Raw genomic sequence first — 23,298 nt, forward strand, 5'->3', positions numbered from 1 at the left:
CTGTCGGGCTGAACTTGCTGGGGCGGCCTGGCCTGAACAAGTTGGCAGTTGTTTGGCATCTTCTCCACTTGTAGATGATCTTCCGGACAGTCGAATGATTGATTTCAAATTGTTTGGAGATCTTTTAAAATCCCTTTCCAGACTCATAGGCCTCTATAACCTTCTTTCTGAAGGCCTCAGAGAACTCTTTTGATCTAGACATGGTGATGCCGCACACTTCAACAACAAAGAGCAAACCAAACTAAATGTCTGAGGTTTAAATAAGACAGGTTCCTTCAAGGTCCTCTCCAATGATGTTCTAATCATTTGCACGTGAGCTGGTGCACCTGATTCTAATTTTAGTTATTTGAAGTAGTGATAAATATAGGGGTGTACTTACTTTTTCCACATGCGAAATTTGCATTTATGTTTATTTAATTTATACAATGGACTACAAAATTTAAATGTTTCATGATATTTGTTGTATTATATCACCTTTATCTATCAATATCGTTGAAATGAAGATCAAATAGCCGTATGTTGAAATATGTTGAAAAAGTCAAAACTTTACATGGGGTGTACTTAATTTTTCACGTGACTGTATATGTACATATACATATATATATAATGTATATATATATATGTATATATATATGTATATATATATATGTATATATGTATGTATATATATATATATATATATATATATATATATATATATATATATATATATATATTGTTGCGGAACCCGACGACGGCCTATGGTTCCCCTTCGAGGGGGGATAAGCCCCTCGTCTGTTACTGACCGACGTGGTCCCTGGGGTATGACGCCACGCCCGGTCGGCGCTGGATAGGGTTTTAGGCCCACAAGTCCTATGACCTAAATACCAGCGCTTCCCGGTACGCGAAGGCACACCCCCCGCTCACGGCCGCAGCGTAATGGATGTTGCGCCGAGCGAAGCGAACCGCGGCGTGAGCCGTTTACCAAGACTAGACCCGATCCTGAAACGTTGGCCAAATCGTGCCACAGATATTCAATGAGGGAAAAGACAACGACGACACGGATGTGAAGAAGAGGAAGACGAAGGCAAAAAGGTTTGAACTACGACTATTATTTATTACTATTTACAGGACCAAAAGAAACCAAGGAAGAAGGAAAGATAATAAAATCATGACAGAAGGAATCAAGGAGACACAGTGAAATGCTAGCTTATCTACACAGGCTTAACTTATACCCCAAGACAGAACAAACAAAGACGGACTCACACGAATGGGGAATTTGCAGGCAGGAATGTTTGGAAGGAGGAATGGGAAGGTTCAGCTGGGGCAGATGGTTCGGGCTTGATCCCGCACGGGACGTCGGGCTGGACCTCGACGGCCACCGCAATCTGGTTCCCGCGGGGTAACGGGTCGAAGCTGCCTGGTGGAGTCAAACTGCTGGTGGAGCCAACTGCTGGTGGAGCCAAACTGCTGGTGGAGCCAACTTCTTAACGGGCGCAACTCTCCGTGGGGATCCCTTCCTCTGCCTTTACCAAGCTCTTCTGGACTCTTCTCTCAAATGCAACCACCTTCGACTCCTTGCGCAGCTCCCAGGCTTCCGCGCGCGCTTATATCGCCCTCGGGCAATCAAGCCTCCGGCCTCCAGGACATGCCCATCGGTGAGGTCGCCTCGGCCCTGATTGGTGGGCACGGGCTCTCTGGCTCCACCCTTGATGACGATCGGCGGGCCACGCCCTGGATTCGGCGGCTCCTCCCCCTTCTTCTCCGAGCCCACCTCATGGCTAATGGAGTCGCGGTGAAAACCGCCCAGCAGCTGCGGCGAATGCAGTTGGCAATCGAGGCTTTGGGAATGGGGCTTTGGGAATGAAAGGGGATCTATCTATTTGAATTCGGGCAATGGAGTGTCAATTAATGGAAGACAAAGCCTTAGCCTAATACACAGAATAAGGAAATAACTACCAACAAGCAGGGAATCTATGATTGGCTAAACGTGATTGTATATGACCTAACTACGGGACGCCCTTTGACCTTTATACACAACAACTGGAGGAAGGAGGGTCCACAATAAAACAATAAAAAAACACAATCCTCATATCCACAACAATATATATACAGTGCATTCAGAAAGTATTCAGACCCCTTCACTTTTTCACATTTTGTTATGTTGCAGCCTCATGCTGAAATCGTTTAAATTCATTTTTTCCCTCATCAATCTACACTCAATACCCCATAATGACAAAGAGAAAACAGGATTTTAGAAAGTTTTGCAAATTTATTAAAAAGAAAAAACTGAAATCTCACATTGACATAAGTATTCATACGCTTTGCTATGACACTTGAAATTTAACTCGGGTGCCTCCCATTTCTCTTGATCATCGTTGAGATGTTTCTACACCTTGATTGGAGTCCACCTGTGGTAAATTCAATTGATTGGACATGATTTGGAAAGGCACTCAACTGTCTATATAAGGTCTCACAGCTGACAATGCATATCGGAGAAAAAACCAAGTCATGAGGTCGAAGGAACTACCTGCAGAGCTCAGAGACAGGATTGTGTCGAGGCACAGATCTGGGGAAGCCGACAAAAAAAATTCTGCTGCATTGAAGGTTCCCAAGAGCACAGTGGCCTCCGTAATTCTTAAATGGAAGAAGTTTCGAACAACCAGGACTCTTCCTGGAGCTGGCCGCCCGGCCAAACTGAGCAATCGGGGGAGAAGGTCCTTGGTAATAGAGGTGACCAAAAACCCGATGGTCACTCTGGCTGAGCTCCAGAGATCCTGTGTGGAGATGGGAGCAACTTCCAGAAGGACAACCATCACTGCAACACTCCACCGATCTGGGCTTTATGGCAGAGTGGCCAGACGGAAGCCTCGCCTCAGTGAAAGACACATGAAAGCTCCCTTGTAGTTTGCAAAAAAGCACCTAAAGGACTCTCAGACTGTGAGAAACAAGATTGAACTGTTTGGCTGTATATATATATTGTTACGGACCGCGGATAAGGTGTTGATTTGCCGAGCGGATGGCGGCCGCGGCCCGAACTATTAACAATTACTAAGATCCGATTCCTTAAACGTGGGCCGAATCGTGCCACAGGTTTTCAATGGGGAAAAGACAAAGGCGACACGGATGTGAAGAAGAGGAAGACAGAAGTAGGAAATACGACTATAATTTATTACTATTTATAACCAAAAGAAACCAAGGAGAAGGAAGGATAATAAAATAAAGCAGACAGAGGGACTGACCAGAAGGACACAGTGAAAATTCTAGCTTACCTATGCAGTCTTACTTAATACCCTGGACAGAACAAACAAAAGACGGACTCACACGAATGGGGAATTTGCAGGCAGGGATGATTGGAAGGAGGAATAGCTGGGCGGGAGAGGAAGGTTCAGCGGGATCGGTCGGGCTGGAAGTGGACAGCCGCCGTCAATACTCGAGCTGGGATCGCCAAACCGCCGCGGTTCCAAACTGCACGGCGAAGCTCCTCCGGTGCACCGTGCGCTCTCCAAAGCTGCTCCTTAGAACTCTTTCTTGGCACCTCTGTGCAACTCTCTCTTGGCGCTTCTCACTTGGCACTTCGCACTTGGCACTTCGCACTTGTTCTTTCGCACTTGGCACTGCGCACTTGGCACTTGTTTTACTTGGCACTTTGCACTTGGCACTTGGCACTTCTGCCGTATCTCTGACTCAACTTCTCCAAGGCTTCCGCGCGTGCTTTTTATAACGCCGTGGGCGATCCAGCCGCCGGCCTCTAGAACACGCCCATCGGTGAGCTCGCTTCGGCCCTGATTGGTCGGCACGGGCTCTCTGGCTCCGCCCTTGATGACGAGGGGCGGCCAATGCCCTGGATTCGGCGGCTCCTCCCCCTTCTTCTCCAAGCCCACCTCGTGGCTAATGGAGTCGCGGTGAAAACCGCCCAATAGCTGCGGCGAATGCAGTTGGCAATCGAGGCTTTGTTATTGACAATGAAAGGGGATCTATCTATTTGAATTCAGTGCAATGGAGGGTCAATTAATGGAAGACACAGCCTTAACCTACATAGAATAAGGAAATAAACTACCAACAAGGAGGAAATTTAAGATTGGCTAACGTGATTGTTCATGACCTAATTACGGGACGCACTTTGACCTTTATACACAACTGGAGGAAGGAGGGCGATATTTTTACAACAATTTACACAACAATAAAAAAACACAATTCTCATATCCACAACACTGCACCCTCCTCCTCTTAGGCACGTCCCGGGCCTATTACCTTTACGTTTAGTGTGGCACGTAGGTGTAGTTCCCTCTACATTTAACCTGACCCTGAGTGTGACAGTTTTAAAACATAAATAAATATGTCCCGCTGCTCCATTGCACCCTGCCTAACAGATTCACGCCCACAACTAACCGAATTGCGGAATGGTCTTCAAACTAAAACACTTACGGTGGGGGCGCATTATTTACAACGACGCTATTTTATTTACAAAATGCAACCCAGGACCTGTGATTGTTCTTTTGTGGGGGAGACAGTCTGCTCTGCATCGACACACCACGAAGCACCCAACAACGCACCAATACACCATCAAGCACCAATCGGTGCACAGTCACCACAGTTCAATAAATAAATAAAAACAACAAACCCTGGTGCTGGTCTTGCTCTTCGGCTCCCTCTGCTGGCTATTGTTATCTTCCTGGTGTTGTCATCTTCTTTGCTGGCGGCCTATTTGCACTTTTTTTTTTTTCTTTTTTCTTTTTTTGTATACAAGATCGAGGCTCGTGAAAGAGCAAACATTAATCGCACAAAAAGACAAACCGACACACAAAACACAAAAAACAAGGGGAGCGGCAGACAAGATGGGGAGAGAGGGGGGAGGACACAAAAGAGAGGGGGAAGAAGGGGAAGGACACAAACACAACATTTGAGAGCAGGGACATCGGGAGGACTTGGGGGGAGGTGGGAGAGGATTAAAATATATGAACACTGCAAGGACTCTGGGGTGAATTACCGGGGGTAGAAAAGATCAAGGTTTTCGATGGGGGAAGATAAGAGATGGTGGTGAACAGCTGTTTTAAAGACCTGGAGGGAGGAGTGGGATTGAAGGGAGTGGGGGAGTTTGTTCCAGAGGCGGGAGAAAAGGGGAATGAAAGAGTGAAGGTGAGCAGAGAGCCTAGACTTTGGCAGTTTAACCAGAAGAGGGTTGCAGGCAGATCTTGTGTGACCTGAAGGAATATTGGGGGGACAGAGCACAGAGAGAGCTGGGGGAGCAAGGCCGGAGAGGAGTCGGTAGAAGACAGAAAGACCACCAACCTGCCTGCGGTGAGTGAGTGAAAGGCCCTCGGCATTGACTACATCGCAGGAGATTCCAATGATTCTGAAAGCTTTGGCCTCAACAGCGTGAAGCCGAGCAAGGTGTGAGGCAGGAGCACCAGCCCAGAGGGGGGAACAGTATTCCATTGAGCTGCGGATGAAAGCCTTGTATGTGGTGAGGAGCTCAGGTGTGCCAAGGAAGGACTTCGCACGACGGAGGATGCCCAGTCGGCGACTGGCTTTGGAGGCCAGCTTGGAAATGTGGTTTTCCCAAGAAAGATCATGGCAGATAGTGAGACCCAAAAGCTTGAGCGACAGAACTTCTTGGAGAGGATTGTTGAGAAAGTAGATGGGAGGGTTGTCCAGTCGGTCCTTTCGGAGAGACATTGTAAGAGTGTGAGATTTGTCAGGATTGAAAGACATGTTCCACTTGTTTGACCAGTCTGTGATTTTGTCCAGGTCTGCAGAGAGTGAGGAGGCTGCAGACTGCCGATCTGAGAGATGAGGAATGGAGCGACAGAGAGTAGAGTCGTCAGCAAAGAGATAGAGAGGATTTTCAAGAGAGTCAGAGAGATCATTGATGAAGACCAGAAAAAGCACAGGGCCCAGAACACTACCTTGGGGAACTCCAGCCTGAACAGGAAGAGGAGATGAGAGAAACCCATTCAGGGCCACACGTTGACTACGACCAGAGAGGAAGTCCGCCAGCCATGCGTGGAGATTTCCATGGATACCAAAGGAGGAGAGTTTGGAGAGCAGAGCAGGGTGCCAGACCGTATCGAAGGCACGTGAAATGTCAAGGGAGACAGCTCTAATTTCCTGTTTGGCGTTGAGGACCTCCATCCATTGTTGAGAAAGCAGAAGCAGCATGTCCAGAGTAGAGTGACCAGGTCTGAAACCAAATTGATGATCAGAGATCAAGCCATTGGAGAAGAGGAAAGATTTAATATCTGAAGCAATGATGGATTCCATGACTTTGCTGATAATTGGGAGAAGGCTGATTGGTCTGTAGTTGCTGGGATCTGTTTTTGCACCTTTTTTGTGCAAAGCGGTGATGTTGGCTGATTTCCAAGCAGATGGCAGATGACCTTGAGCAAAAGAGAGGGTGAAGAGAACAGAAAGAGGGAGTGAAAGAGCAGAAGAACATGATTTTAGGACCCGTGGGCTGATGCCGTCAGGACCAGTTGCAGAATCAGAGTCGAGGGTTGACACATAAAATAAAATGCACCAAACGTGTCCATTGCTTTTATTTATGGCCCACAGGGGGCCGACTATGTATGGTTCACCTGTGGGACATAGGTGCCCTGTGGCCAAGGTCCGCCAGCAAGATCTCGGGCCTTCATGGCCGGTTCCAGCAGAGGGGCCATGCCACAACCTATGGGGTCCATAAGTGGTGCTCAGCCACAGACATGTGGTCCATAAGGTGGTGCATCGATGCAGACAGCTGTGGTTGCGAGAGTTTCGGGCGCCCAATGGTGGACTCACGCATGCTCCCCTCGGCGCCCAGTGGCGCACAGTCCTCATGTGGGAGACAAGAGGGGGGGGGGGGAAAGACAGATGAGCGAGGGGGTAAGGTCACAAGGGTACACATCAATAAAGGCAATGCAAGGCGAGGTGCGTATGGAGACGGAGCGGAGAAAAGCTCGTCCCTACCATACGTCACCCCCCCTGTCACCTACTCTACCCTTGCCCTTACCCCATATTTACAACAATCTACACATTTACAAATTCGTCACTACTGTCACGTCTCCCCATATCTCTCCTATACCAAATTCGTCACCACAATCCCTCTAACCAAAATTTGCCATCACCCAATTCATCATCAATCCTCATAAGGAGGAAGAGATGGAACATCAGCACAATGTCACACCCACGTCATGATGCGTCTCACATTCCAAACATTTGCATCAAAATAATAAAAACCAACAAACCACGGCATGGTGTGGAGCTTTGTCACCTCAGGTGAGTGGATGCACATGGTGCGAGGAGATCTCCATCCTAACTATCCTCTAAATGACATTAACACACTTTACACTACCCGGGGTCTTTCCCTGCCAATCCATTGGCCAACTTACACTATGGGTTCTAAAAACCAATTCCCATTGAGCAAACTGTGGTGCTTCTCAATTTGGGGTCTCACTCCCCCGATTCATCTCCCGGTGCCCTTGCACAATTTCCAGGCTGAGTCGTGCAGCTCTCCCAGCAGGTCTACCCACCTGCACACCTCCACCACTGTAGTTGCCACCCGAGCTTACCTAGCTCCTCACCCTAACCTATCTAATTGGGGAAGGCCCCTCCTGGCTCTGTCACCCCTTGGTGCCCTCTGGCACTGGGCTACCCGGGTCCGTCCTCCGGATCCTCGGGCCCCATCCACAACAACTCTACCGGCTCCCAGAGCCCACCTGCGGCCTCACCTGGCCGACATCCTCACAGTGGTGGAGTGCCCAATCAACTACACGCACTAACAGGCTACACGCCCAGCCATTTCCACGACACTAATGCACCCATCCAAACTCCATTCTTCCACACGCACCACAGATGCCAATATCCAACCACAATTTACCTTTACCCTCTACCTAACACTTACACTACCCTCCCCGGGTATTCGTGATGGGGGTCCATCCTCCTTTCCCCCATCCACACCTTCGCACCATCCACTCCACTCCACAGTTTCCACCATACTCCCTCCACGACCATCCATTCCATACTCCATATATCCCACACAACCATTCTCCATTCACCTGCAGTTGCACACCTGTGCAATCTTACCTGGTGCCACCTGCACCCTCCTTCCTCCCTGGACCATTTGGTCAGCACAACTCACATCACTATTACTCCCTCATACACTGTTCCATACACCTGTTTAGTGGCACACCTGTGCAATCACACCTTTAAACACATACACGGCATCATCTGTTCTACCTGGTGCCCTGCTAAAACTCGCGCTTCCCCGTCGCCCCTTACATTATTGCGCTCCCTCGTCATTATCATCCAACTACCCTCTCTATGTCCCCACTACCGGTTCAATTGTCACTACCTAACCTTAGCGTTACCTATGGTCACTCTCTAGGTCCCTACACACGATATCCTAACCCTCCCGGGCTAGTTTTCACTGCCATAAACCCCATAACTAGTGCTCCTTTGCCCCCGTTGTGTGGGATGGCAGAGTTGCCATCCCCCCACATCGGGCATCTCTCACTACCAATTTGGCACATCAAATTTCAGCCAATTAAAAATTTGCCAATCACACCAATTATCTGCCAATCAATCTGCCAATCCTTTGCCAATCATCAAATTTTGCTTTTCTAATTTCGGGTCCAAAACACTATCCTCATCACAGTCTACTCACTAGAGCCTCTCGGTGCGCCAATTCATCTCTAAAGCCCGGCTTCGCACAGCCGAGCAATGAATGCGGGTTGCTTGGTGCCGGCGGTTGGATCCGTCCGGCCTTCGGTGCAGGCAAGGCTTACTCGGGCCGAGATCCAACGCACCATCTCGGCACGGAGCCTTCCAATTAAATGGCCCGATCTCGCCCTGCCGGAACGTCTCAACAAAAGGGGGTCGCCATGACGACCCTTCCTACCGGGCCGCCCGTTCCGCCTAGCGAGTTGTTTTTTACAACAATTTTTACAACAATAAAAAAACACAATTCTCATATCCACAACTATATATATATATATATATATATATATATATATATATATATATACATATATATATATATATATATATATATATATATATATATATATATATATATATATATATATATATATGAGCACATTTAGCTTAATTCGTTTGAATTACCACCATCACTTGAAGCAAATAATCATGTTTGTTGTTTTTCATCGATTTATTTGAATTATGTTATGTTTCGTTTGATTCAACGTGTGATTTAATGGTTGTTTTGATGTAACATCCCAATTTGTGGTGTCAGTTGGTTCAATGGTTTTGTTTTGTTTTTCGGTTTAAATTTCAATGGCAGGAGTTGTTCCAGAATGGTATTGATTGGTCGTTCCGATGTCCCCAACCCCCCCCCCCCTTTCCCTTATATAAGGGAGGGTATAGAATTGTTTTTCTTGACCTCTTGAGAAAGGTCAGTGGAGGCACGTTTGTCCGTGTTGCTGATCGAAACGTCGACCAGTTGTTTATTTTGCTCATTAAAGGTTGGACAACTCAAGATGGATTCATTTGATTTTAATCCCAACCGCAAGTCATTACTTTATATATATATACAGTGGAACCTTGACTTACGAGTGCCCCAACTTACGAGTTTTTCGAGATACGAGCCGTCGCTCGGGCGGTTTATTGCTTTGAGATGCGAGCCGAGATCCGAGTTACGAGCTTTCGCCACCCGGTCACGTGGTTATCTTGCCGTTCAAGTACAGTATCTCTGTCGTATATCGCTGCATTTTAGTTTTCGCATTTCGGTTATTTTGAGTTTACGCCGCCAGGTGGGTTCCGGTCACGTGGTTATCTTGCCGTGCACGTACAGTATCTCTGTCGTATAGCGCTGCATTTTTGTTTTCGCATTTTGGTTATTTTGGAAAATTTCATGTTCATGTCGAACATTTCATGTTCATGTTCATGTTTTCATGTTCATGCCATGCCAGGCCACAACTTGTTCAGAGTGCCGGCGATAGCTCGCCTTCTCTTTGTGGAAAACACGGTGAGATCCTTAACATCCAACAACTAATGGGACGCAAACGGGGCGCCCAGTTTAGCGGTACACACATTGATGAATCACCCTGCCTGTGAAACACCGACATGACAGGTTATAGCTGGGTCGGGATTCAAACCCAGGCTGGACAGTTTAGACTTTAGAGTCAAGTGTGCGTACCTCCAGTCCAGGCCATCCTGCCAACTTGTATGCTGCATACAGGTGAAATATAAAGCGCGAGATATTTTTATATATACTGTATATTTAAAAAAAAATTGGTGTGGTTTTTGGCGGGCTGGAACGGATTAATAGCATTTCAATGCATTTCAATGGGGAAATTTGATTTGAGATACGAGCAATTTGAGTTACGAGCTCGGTCACAGAACGAATTAAACTCGTAAGTCAAGGTTCCACTGTATATATATATATATATATATACATACATACATGAAATGAAATCAAAGTTCGTTAATGATTAGAGTCAATAATCCTCATTTTTTGAAATTTGACTTGTTTCAGTTTGCAAAAGTTAGGCGATACTTACTAATGGCACAGATGCCTGTACAGGGTTGGTTGTTTGTTGAAGTTTTTGCAGTCCTCCATAACAATTGTGAATTTATCTTATTGCTAAATTATTGTGATCTTGATTTTGGCTCTGTCTCTGTATCTCTTCCATAGTTCATCCTTGTATTCAGTCTTGTGCAATACGAAACACCAACATATGATGGTCGGAAGCTGCCATACTGGGCTGAGGTTATTGCTCTCCTCATGGCTGCCTCCTCAGTTATCTGTATCCCTGGCTATGCCTTGTATCGCCTCTGGTGCACACCTGGAGCTACCTTCATGGAAGTATGCTTTTATTCCAGCCCCAATAGTGCATCACGAGTCTTGGCATAGACAAATGTTTTGTGTTATTCACAGTGAAAATTTCATAAAATAATGAAACATTTCATGAGACAATGACAAATTGGAATAAGGCAGTATGATGATGGAGTAGTACATATTTTATAATAGATATATTTTACTTCCAGTATTGAGGTTCATAGGAGAGCAGAATAAAACAGCCGGATAATGGAAAGCAGATACCTATGATAAAGGTAAAAGAGTGGGATGACAACATGCATGCAACACAGCATACGGAGAGGAATTGCAGACAAAGGGTGAGAACAGTGTCTCAGAAGGTGTAGCAAAGCTCAATAGTGGAAGGACAAGAGATCATCGAACAAGGCAGTGGGAATCAGTCTCAAAATCCTGTATGGAACAGCTTGAGACAATGGACTTTGGAATACAGTTCCATCGGCAAGAAAGGGGGTAAGAAAGCATGGAGACTGACTAACTTTTTTCAGAGTGATGGGACAGATGAAGAGCATGTTTCATAGACAGACTCAACAAACTGTCACAAAGTTTTTATGGATAGGTCAGAGACCTTCTCGTTTGCATTTCAGGTAGGCCGGATGCTGAATTCTGGTGCATCTAAGGGAGGAAACATAATGGTTATGAGCTTTCTGGAGAGACTGCAGGTCCTTATCAGTGGGGTTGGCCTTGCAGAAAGGAGAAAGCCAAGCATCATTCTTCCAGTTGCCTTACCGCATATACCATTGTACCACGGATGAGATGATGGGCAGGATAATTGTAGTCTTTAAGGTGTGAAGTAATGAAGGAAAGAAAGTAGTGTAATGAGAAATGAGACCCAGACATGCACTATCTCTCTATGGAGATTAGATGGTGAATTTCAGGCCAGACAAATTTTCCTGGTTAAACTGCCAGTTGCAGCATCTTGTTGGATCCCTTAGCATCACTCGGTTAACAGACACTTTCACAAATTGATTGGGTGAAGATCCTAAAAGAGCAGACAATGACCAGGTGAGGTTGGAGGGAAAGTTGAACCTGATAAATTCAAGCAGAGAGTATCAGCCAGTCGGAAAAGTATGCATTGTGAATCCAAAAGACTGGCCGAGGCCAGAAGCATCACAAGAGGCAACGGTTGCATTAACATAGACCGCAATGGAATTGTGAATAAAGGCTTTGATTCAAAGCCTATTCAGAAAAAGATTAGCTGTGGTATAGACACTGGGATAGCTCAGTTGGTAGCTTATTCCTCTCATGTCTGGGTCTAGTTTGTCCATTGGCTTAGTGCTTCGGCACTAGCAGGGGCGCCGTGTTGTGCATCAGGCTGTTTTTAGATGGCGTAATGCTGGAATCAAAATAATGTCCACTGGCGTTGAACCCGTCGCTTCGCAGACGGTAGTTGAGCAAAATAATTTCTATATGTCAAAGTGCAGTCATACAGTTTATTGACAGTCAGTATTTGCAATTATTTTATTCCAGAAACATTTTGTTTACTGCTAACATCCCAGCATTGATTTTAGTAACACACACACACTTATTTACCAAAAACAATATTATTAATTTATTTTATGTGTGTGGGGAGGGGCGGAGGGAAGTGGGGTGGGGGGGAGGGAGGGAAGTGGGGGAGGAGGAGGGGGGGGGGGGTAAGTGAGGGAGGAGGAAGGGGAGTGGTGGTAGGGGGGGGGGGGGAAGAGAAGGAGCAGTGCTTGAATTGTTTGGAATTGTCGAACACGAGGCCATTTTGAACACAAGGTCAAGTTCCAACCATTCGGCACATTATATTTTCAGCTTGACCCATGGCCCACTCCTTCATTCAAGCTCTTGTTGAGAGCAATTCATTTGAGAGAAGGGTTGGGTGAGGCATGTTGAATAAATGAATCGAGAAGTTAATTTGTTCCACCATGAGGGAGAAGAAGAGAAAGGTGTCTGTATGGGGATGGAAAAGGTCATTTGTGGGAAGGAGTAGAGGTTGTATAAAAGAAGAAAGTAAATGTATGGGGCATGTACTTGTGTGGTGTTGGTGGTTGGGGGAGTGGGAGGAGGGGATATATTCCAGCAATTCGTTTTTATAACCGTCCTCTATCATTCTATCCTTCCTCCAGCGCTTACGCAATTCGATGAGACCTGCTCCAGACTGGGGTCCAGCTCTCCCTGAGCATCGCACTGGCAAATATGCAGTGGTTGGTTCTGTCTCCCAAGCTACTGTGGTATCTTTTGAAAAGGACGGACCAGTTGGACTCGATGCAGGCCTAAGTGAGGATGTATCCAAGTCTTTCATTTCCACTGAGCCGAGACTCTCTTTTGAGCTGCATCAAGCACAGCTTAATGGGCCTGCTGTACCCAGCGAAACTGAGATTTATCCATAATGTACTCAACTTCAACCTTGTAATAGTCTTTAGAACTATTATATAATCTTTCCGAATCTCCTTCATTTTCTCTTCTTTCCACCCTCAACACCAGGTCAAATAAGGTGCAGAAATGCTAGATGTTGCCTTTTTATTTTCTCTTTCCATTATTAAATTTTCTTCAAGCTGCAGTTTATTTCACAAAGCAATATAGCCGTTAACCGCTCCATTTCGCAATTGGAATTGTTCAATATTAAACTCAGTATATATGTACATGACCCATGTATTTGTCTCAAGCAGGTATAATTTCAACCTGTAAATGGTTCAAATCATTGAGGCAACCTACAAAAAGACACCCCATAAAAATTCTAGGTAACCTGAATATTCTACAAAAAGACACCCCATAAAAATTCGATGTAATCTGAATATTCTACAAAAAGACACCCCATAAAAATTCGATGTAATCTGAATATTCTACAAAAATACAAACCATAAAAATTATACGTAATCTGAATATTCCACAAAAACACAACCCATAAAAATTATGCGGATTCTGAATATTCTACAAAAACACAACGCATAAAAATTCTACGTCATCTGAATATTCTACTAAAACACAACCCATAAAAATTCTACTTAATCTGAATATTCTACTAAAATACAACCTATAAAAATTCTACGTAATCTCAATATTCTACTAAAATACAACCTATAAAAATTCTACGTCATCTGAATATTCTACTAAAACACAACCCATAAAAATTCTACTTAATCTGAATATTCTACTAAAATACAACCCATAAAAATTCTACGTAATCTGAATATTCTACTAAAATACAACCCATAAAAATTCCACGTAATCTGAGTATTATACTACAATACAACCCATAAAAATTCCATGTAATCTGAATATTCTACTAATATACAACCCACAAAAATTCTACGTAATCTGAATGTTCTACTAAAATACAACCTATAAAAATTCCAGGTAATCTGAATATTGTACTAAAATACAACCTATAAAAATTCTACGTAATCTGAATGTTCTACTAAAATACAAGCCATAAAAATTCTACGTAATCTGAATATTCTACTAAAATACAACCCATAAAAATTCCACGTAATCTGAATATTCTACTAAAATACAACCCATAAAAATTCTATGTAATCTGAATGTTTTACAAAAAGACACCCCATAAAAATTCTATGTAATCTGAATATTCTACAAAAAGATACCCTAGATCCATCATACTATGGCGACATTTGATAACATTTATTTCCATCCTTTTCCTCACCCCCGATGTGTCACTTACTTTGCTTCTTTTTTCTCTATTTTACTTCTGTTTGATGGAGTCCAAACTATAACTTTCTGGCAGTAGTCATGATACTTAGTAATATCTTTCAAAATAAGCAATAGCTTTGTTGATGAGCAAAGCTGTGCACCCCATATTGTATTATTTTGGGTATTATTAACTCACCAATGATGAAGCCTGTTCAGCAATCCACAAAATAACAAAGAAGCACTGTTGACAATTTAAATACAGTGATAATGGACCATCCATCTTCCTTCACTCCTTCCAAACTCTCCCCTCCCACCACCCCACTGCAATAATCCTTTTCTTTCCGTCACCCTGGCCTTTTCACTTCTTCCACATTTAACTCCCAATACATAATGCATCTACACATAATAATCACTCAAGTTTACACATCTACAATAACTATCATATACACTTGTAGCAATAACTATCATATACACTTGTAGCAATGATACCTTTTTTTTATTCCCATTGCAAATGTGAGTAATAGATTTATTTTTTAGTTTTTGTAGACATTTAAAATGCTACCTATATTGTTTACCTTAATAATCATCGAGTTTATTAATATTATGTTCAACAAATGTGCTGTCATCAAACTACAAATACAAAATAATGTTAAACACAGCCTGGATGCTGGTGTGTTTTTGTTTTTTTTCACATAATATGTAATTGGGCCCCTGAGGAGTGAACCGGCCTATAACACATCCAGGGCCAAATTGAGTTCAGTGTGGGTGAAACTGATACTGATTATTGTTCAATGAGGGGCAAATGGGATTCTATAAATGAGAACCTGAACTTGTATCCTGTCTATCGAATGGTGAATAATGTGGTGTAGCCTGCTTTTCTACTCAGGAGCTCAGTTTGTAAAGTTTTATTGTTGGACTGATGATCTATATAATGTATGAAGCAATGAATGTGCACTTTCAAACACAATGATTCTTTGCTTATGTACTTCGATGGCTCTTGAACAAAATGAAACTTTGGTTTTCTTGTGACCATGCAGCATCCTGATCCAAGTACCTGCGCATGTATTGCCCTTAATATATTTCACCATTAGTATAAACTAATTTGTCTTTCTCTGCTATAATGGTGTGATGATAAAAGTTGTAACTTTTGAAACGCGGAGTCTGTAAACCTGTGCTGATTCACATCAATTTTTGCACGATTGTACATTCAGGCAAAATCTTCCTCGAACCAGATTTGTTTACTTGGTTATTTTAAACATGTTACCGCGAATAGCTAAAGCTGCAAAGTTACGTATTTAGAAAGAAAAACTATATTTGTGATGACCACATTGTCGAATTTCTACATGTCTATTATAAAAGTTTATCAAATGATAATAAAACAAAGCTGACGATGAACAATGATATCTTCATTATTATTACAGATGTTTCAATGAATCCTGAACAACTCACATCAAATTATAAAACATGGTGTTCAGTGTTGAACCTCCTATTCTCAAGTACGATGTCATGATTATACAGTGCATTCAGAAAGTATTCAGACTGCTTCACATTTTTCACATTTTGTTATGTTGCAGCCTTATGCTGAAATCGTTTAAATTCATTTTTTCCCTCATCAATCTACACTCAACACCCCATAATGACAAAGAGAAAACAGAATTTTAGAAAGTTTTGCAAATTTATTAAAAAGAAAAAACTGAAATATCACATTGACATAAGTATTCAGACCCTTTGCTATGACACTTGAAATTTAGCTCAGGTGCCTCCCATTTCTCTTGATCATCTTTGAGATGTTTCTGCACATTGAATGGAGTCCACCTGTGGTAAATTCAATTGATTGGACATGATTTGGAAAGGCACACACCTGTCTATGTAAGGTCTTACAGTTCACAATGTATATCAGAGCAAAAACAAAGCTATGAGGTCGAAAGAACTGCCCGCAGAGCTCAGAGACAGGATTGTGTCGAGGCACAGATCTGGGGAAGCCTACAAAAACATTTCTGCTGCATTGAAGGTTCCCAAGAGCACAGTGGCATCCATAATTCTTAAATGGAAGAAGTTTGGAACAACCAGGACTCTTCCTAGAGCTGGCCACCCGGCCAAACTGAGCAATCGGGGAAGAAGGGCCTTGGTAAGAGAGGTGACCAAGAACCCGATGGTCAATCTGGCTGGGCTCCACAGATCCTGTGTGGAGATGGGAGTAACTTCCAGAAGGACAACCATCACTGCATCACTCCACTGATCTGTGCTTTATTTCAGAGTGGCCAGACGGAAGCCTCTCCTCAGTGAAAGACACATGAAAGCCCACATAATCTTGTTTCTCACAGTCTGAGAGTCCTTTAGGTGCTTTTTTGCAAACTCCAAGCGGCCTTTCATGTGTCTTTCACTGAGGAGAGGCTTCCGTCTGGCCACTCTGAAATAAAGCACAGATCAGTGGAGTGTTGCAGTGATGGTTGTCCTTCTGGAAGTTTCTCCCATCTCCACACAGGATCTCTGGAGCTTAGCCAGAGTGACCATCGGGTTCTTGGTCACCTCTGTTACCAAGGCCCGTCTCCCCTGATTGCTCAGTTTGGCCAGGCCGCCAGCTCTCGGAAGAGTCCTGGTTGTTCCAAACTTCTTCCATTTAAGAATTATGGAGGCCACTGTGCTCTTGGGAACCTTCAATGCAGCAGAAATGTTTTTGTAGGCTTCCCCAGATCTGTGCCTCGACACAATCCTGTCTCTGAACTCTGCAGGCAGTTCCTTCGACCTCATGGCTTGGTTTTTGCTCTGATATGCATTGTCAGCTGTTAGACCTTATATAGACAGGTGTAGCTTTCCAAATCATGTCCAATCAATTGAATTTACCACAGGTGGACTCCAATCAAGGTGTAGAAACATCTCAAAGATGATCAAGAGAAATGGGAGGCACCTGAGCTAAATTTCAAGTGTCATAGCAAATGGTATGAATACTTATGTAAATGTGATATTTCAGTTTTTTCTTTTTAATAAATTTGCAAAACTTTCTAAAATCCTGTTTTCTTTTTGTCATTATGGGGTATTGAGTGTAGATTGATGAGGGAAAAAATGAATTTAAACGATTTCAGCATAAGGCTGCAACATAACAAAATGTGAAAAACGTGAAGTGGTCTGAATACTTTCTGAATGCACTGTATACTGAAACAAGAAGAACTAGAACGACACTCTTTGACGTCACGATGTCGACCGATATGCCTCCGCCCACATTATTACATCATTATAAGACTGTTACTAAGTTTGCTTTAAATCCTTCAGCTGTTCAGAAGTTATCACATTTTACCTGACATGACCTCTGACCTTTGACTTTGGGACCCCAAAATCTAATCAGTTAATCTTTACATCATTATACATATCTGTACCAAGTTTGCATTAGATCACTTTGGCCGTTTTCAAATTATAGACCTATGACAGACTTTGACCTTTGACCTCTTGACTCCAAATTATATTCAGTTAATCTTTACATCATCGTACATACCTGTACCAAGTTTGAATTAGACCACTTCAGCCATTCTCAAGTTATAGACCTATTAGGACTTTGACCTTTGAACTTTGCCCCTAAAATCTAATCGGTTAATCTTTACATCATTATGCATGCCAGTAGGGAATAAATGTTAGTTCTGGGACACTCACTCTCAACCCCCCCATTGACTTACATGTTAATTTTCTTTAAATTTTCTTAAATAATCATCCATTTTCTGATTTTTAGGCTATTTATGGACTTTTTAAAACGCCCCTATTTCTCCACCCCCCATTGACTTACATGTTAATTTTTTCCCTCTCACCCTCATTTTTTAAAGATATTATTGCACCCAAAAACGCCTCTTTTCTCATACCCTTATGAACCTATGATCCTTCTGATCTTATGAACCTATGATTATAAACCTATGATTATAAACCTATGATCATAGCTTCATAAGGGTAGAAGGGGTGTTTAAAAAGTCGATAAATAGCCTAAAAATCAGAAAATGGATGATTATTTAAGAAAATTTAAAGAAAATTAACATGTAAGTCAATGGGGGGGTTGAGAGTGAGTGTCCCAGAACTAACATTTATTCCCTACTGAACCTTTTAACTGAGCCAAGGCACCTAGTCTGACCGAGTGAATTCCTCCCTACAAACACGTTATCCAAATATACCATCTCCATCTAGGATATTTACGCAGTATTTTTCTTTTGAGCTTCTATACTTGTCTAAGAGACCTTGTTTGAAATCCTCCTCTTCCACATATCATTTAAAAGTTATAATCATCAATTTATTTGAAAACCATCAAAGTTCTCCGTCCATAGCCAAAGAAGCCTGTTTTTAAATTTAACCTCATATATGTTTTAAGAACCTTTTGTTTCGTTATCATCTCCAACTGTTTGATCTGTATGTTTTCCATTAATATACCAATCCTGTTTCATTCTCCATTCCTTTGTTTTATACTTGGTTCTATAATCAACCATCTTTAAATAAAAGTATATGACCATAAGGGAGACTATCAATTCCATTTTCTAAAATAAACCTCATCATCAAAAGCCCCCAATGCTTTCTTATTTATCTCTTCTGAATATAATTGATGATTATAACTTCTTATTCCATTAATCTTTCTAAACTCTTCTTTCTTTGTTGTTAAACAGTTATAATAATTCTTAAAGTTTATTGTTTCTTTAATAACATTTTTCTTTATACCTTTTAACTTCTTCTTAGTAATTTCAACGTTATTCATCATGTATTTATAAGCATAAGCTTTGGACCTCAATCCCACAAATTCACTCATAACATTTCCTTTCAATTCATCCTTAAACTTTCCAATCACCAGTTTATTTATTTCAGAGTACAACTCACTCTTTTCATTGTCATTGTCACTCACTATCACTAGTGTCATAAGTATCAATGTCTTTTTTCATATCAGAATAAACATCATCAGTATTAATTTTTAAAATAAAACTATCTGTATCCATATACAACAATGACACATTATCCTTATACTTTGATTTTAAATTATTATAAAAGTAATCATACATCAAGGACTTTGATAAATCAAGTATTGAGGTACCAATGTAAATAGGTTTATCCATCATAACGCTTTCTTTCATCAAATGTATTGCACTAAAGGTTTCTGTAAAAACTTCTTCTTGAGAGAAGTTTGGTCTGTTGATTAATTTTGATGCTTGTTTCCATGTAGTAGTTAGATGAATGTTTTGTCTCTTTCTAACATTCTCCATCGTCTTGCCAAATACCGAACAGTTCATTAGCTTTGCGAAGTCTTTCTCAAAATCATTCTTTGATTCAATCCTACGTTGTGTGTTAAAATCAATATATGGTTTCATCCAATGACTCTGATTAAACTTGAGAATCCTATGTATCTTTTCAACACGGAGACCCTTTGAAAGACATTGTCTCAAATTTCTTTGATGAAGTACATAATTTTTCTTATCATATAATGTAGTAAGTAATTTTTCTGTTGATTTACCTATATTAAATGATTGTTGATAATCACTTAACCACTCCTTCTTTGGAATTTCCTTTTCACAACAGAAAGGAAGGTGTATATGTAGGTCATGGAGTTCCTCTGGATATTTCAAATCAACTTCAAAATAATAACCAACTTTTTAAAAATCGAATTCAGCTTGTGTAGATATACAGACATCTTGTCCCACCTTTTTGTAGTCTTTTTTTTCTACCCATTTTAATCCACCATATGGAAGAGCCTGAGCCATTGCCCAACCATACCAGTTATTCGCATCATAGTACATTAAGTAAGAACTCTCTTTCGTTGAATCATAATTTGGAAGATATTTATTATTTGCCTTTGCGTATCTGCTCGAGCAGACTTGTGAAATTCCACCTCTTTTTGCTTTCTCAATCATAAGGAGCATATCAACATCTGTTATAAGATCCAACTTTTGCTTAGTCATTTTCAACATCGTGCTCCAAGCCAATCCAGGAGCAGTGTAATAGTGAGCAGGATCCAATCCATATTGGGAATGACAGATTGTTCTGAAAGCCTCAAAGACATCAGCTAGAAGAAGAACATCAGTTTTTAGATAGAGATCATGATATTCACCCATGTTCTTAATTCCATAATGACTCCAGACATTTTGTGCGTGTTGATAATCAACATCTGAAATATTTGAATTATTTAGAATGTTATAGAATGATTCCTTTGAAGGGAGTTTTGTTTCAGAGAATCTCTCAAAGGAATCCATATAGTCATAGGGATAAATTCCCTTTTTTGTAAGCAAATCATTGTCAGGAAAATATTCTGAAAGACATGGAAACTCTTTTAGATTTTCAACCAACTCAGCCAAGGATCTATTCATGAATTTAAATGTGTCAAGAAATCTAATATTAGTTATACCATAAGTATTTTTATTTTTCTCATAGTCAAATCCTGTTTTTATAAAGATTGTTTTTGTGAATGAAATATATTTCTGATCTGTGTTTGGGATTGCTGAGATACTTCCAGAGGTCTTTGAGAGTTCCTTGATAAATAGATGAGTGTCATAATTAGCGTTGTTATGAAGAAAGACGGGAATGAAAGAAGGGAGTTTATAATTAATATTACAACTTTGATGAGCCGGACCTCTATATTTACCAGTGAGATGACAATGATCTCTAACCTTTAAACCTTTACCAATTTTTTTTTCACAAATATGACAGACATTGTTTTTTCATATCCACTCGTCAAGGACATTGGTTTATTGGTTTCTCTCATTATCTTGGTTAATCGAATACAGTCTTTTTCTAGTCGTCGGACAAACTCCTCTGGGGGCATTTGAGCCTCTATACACCTCCAACTTGTTATATTCATCACCAACGGATGATTTGATATAATAACAAAAATCACAAGGAGTATGTTTTTGATATTTATTTATATATGATTCTTTTTGGTCTGGAGAAGCAGTATCAATTTTTTCTAAAATACTTTCAAAATCAGCATATATAACAAATGGATGTTTGATCTTTTTATTTTCATCTTTGAATGAGATCTTTGAGCCTTTTTTAGGCATATTGATTACCATTGATTTATGTTCACTACAATACCCTGAGTGTTTATCCAATCTTTCTTGTGAATGGAAAAAGTTAAGACAACGTAAACAAACAAATATTTTATTTATTATTTTACATACTTGTAGTTTTATTAATTTTGAAATATCGTTGATGTATGCATAATGTGAATTTTCCTCTGAATTAAAATATAGAAGATTAATATGAGTTTGTTTACAAGTGTTAGAAAGCTTTAAAACCTCAATGTTGTTTGTTTCTGTTAGACCATAAACATTAACTGATAAATTATTTATCTTTTCAAATTTAGGAATATCATTTAAAGCCATCGGAAACTTTAGATCTTCCATATTTAATGTATTCTCATATTTTTCATAATGAGATACTCTTTCATCATGAAAATGTGGGGAATGTAAATGAACGAATAGACCAGAATAGACCAGAGAAAACATGTCTCAGAATAGACCAGAGAAAACATTTAGTGTCTTTATTTTTGATATTGATAACTGCTTTTTTATTTTTGATAACACGAGGTAAATCAATGTAAGAAGAAGCTTTTAGAGGATCTGATTTAAGAACATGAATATCAATAAATAGTATCTGATCTATATTCCAACCACTACCAGTAATAGTATGCTCAAGTTTTTGTTCTTGTTTGATCAGTTGACCATAGACTCCTGATGTTTTAAAATCTTGATATGAAGATATAAAGTGATTGTCTGTTATCATGTAAGCTTTTTAATTGTAATAATCACCAGTGATTATATCTACTTTTGAGACTTTCATTTTAATTCCCATATAGAACTTGATTGATTTCAACTCAATAAGAGTCTTTTCAATAAAATCTCGGACAGAGGGTTTGATGATTTCCACAGCCTCAACAATTGAGTTGGGGCCAGGAGGATGAAAGTCAAATATGCGTATTTTAATACGATTTTTGAAAGCACCATCAGTATTTTTAATAATAATAATAATAATAATTCATTTATTTTGTATAGCGCTTTTCAAGAAGCCCAAAGGCGCTTTGACAGAGTGGAAAACATAATGCATAACAATACATGAAAACAACAATTGCAAAAAGACAAGAATCAATAGGGAAATATTTAAAGCAAAAGGAGGGAGAAGGAGAAGAGATAGTCAGGGGTTAAATGCTGTGGGTTGAATGTTGAATGCAGTGTTGAACAGGTGGGTCTTTAGTGATGTTTTGAATGTGGTGAGTGAGGAGGAGTCTCTGATGGTGTGAGGTAGTGAGTTCCAGAGGGTGGGAGCAGCGATGGAGAAGGCCCTGTCCCCCCAGGATCTGAATTTGGTCCGGATGGAGGGGGTCAGGAGGTTGGTACCAGCAGAGCGGAGGTTGCGGGTGGGAGTGTGTCTGGAGAGGAGGTCAGCCAGGTAGGATGGGGCCAGGTTATGGAGGGCTTTGTATGTCAAGAGGAGGATTTTGTACTGGATTCTCTGGGGGATGGGGAGCCAGTGAAGCTTGTAAAGGATGGGGGTGATGTGGTCATGGGTCCGGGAATGGGTGAGTAGACGGGCAGCGGAGTTCTGAATGTATTGGAGTTTATTGGTGATTTCTGAGGGTGAACCATAGAGGAGGCTATTGCAGTAGTCCAGACGGGAGATGATGAAGGCGTGGATGAGGGTTTCTGCAGCCGTGGAGGAGAGGGATGACCGGAGACGGGCAATGTTTTTCAGGTGAAAGAAGGCTGACTTTGTGATCTGTTTAGTGTATTTGTCGAAGGAGAGGGTTTGGTCAAAGATGACGCCAAGATTCCGGATGTGAGGGGAGGTGGATACTGGGATACCGTCGATGTTGAGGGCAAAGTTATGGGTGGATTTTGTGAGCGTTTTTGGGCCAATGATGATTATTTCAGATTTATCACAGT

At 41.4% G+C, this 23,298-nt stretch overlaps 1 protein-coding gene across 1 annotated transcript in view; it reads left to right on the plus strand.

The window, feature by feature from the left end:
- Nucleotides 1–14,069, plus strand: part of LOC137427347 (sodium- and chloride-dependent glycine transporter 1-like) — an 80,449-nt gene extending 66,380 nt beyond the window's left edge. Inside the window, exons 11-12 of the mRNA XM_078769179.1 lie at nt 10,610–10,780; nt 12,883–14,069. Of these exons, the coding sequence (XP_078625305.1) occupies nt 10,610–10,780; nt 12,883–13,146 (435 nt within the window). The 3' untranslated portion in view covers nt 13,147–14,069. The remainder of the gene's footprint in view (nt 1–10,609; nt 10,781–12,882) is intronic.
- Nucleotides 14,070–23,298: the final 9,229 nt, after the last annotated feature.

The sequence above is a fragment of the Myxine glutinosa genome, unplaced genomic scaffold, assembly GCF_964187855.1.
Source record: "Myxine glutinosa unplaced genomic scaffold, kmMyxGlut1.1 SCAFFOLD_1640, whole genome shotgun sequence".
NCBI classification, from domain to species: Eukaryota; Metazoa; Chordata; class Myxini; order Myxiniformes; family Myxinidae; genus Myxine; species Myxine glutinosa.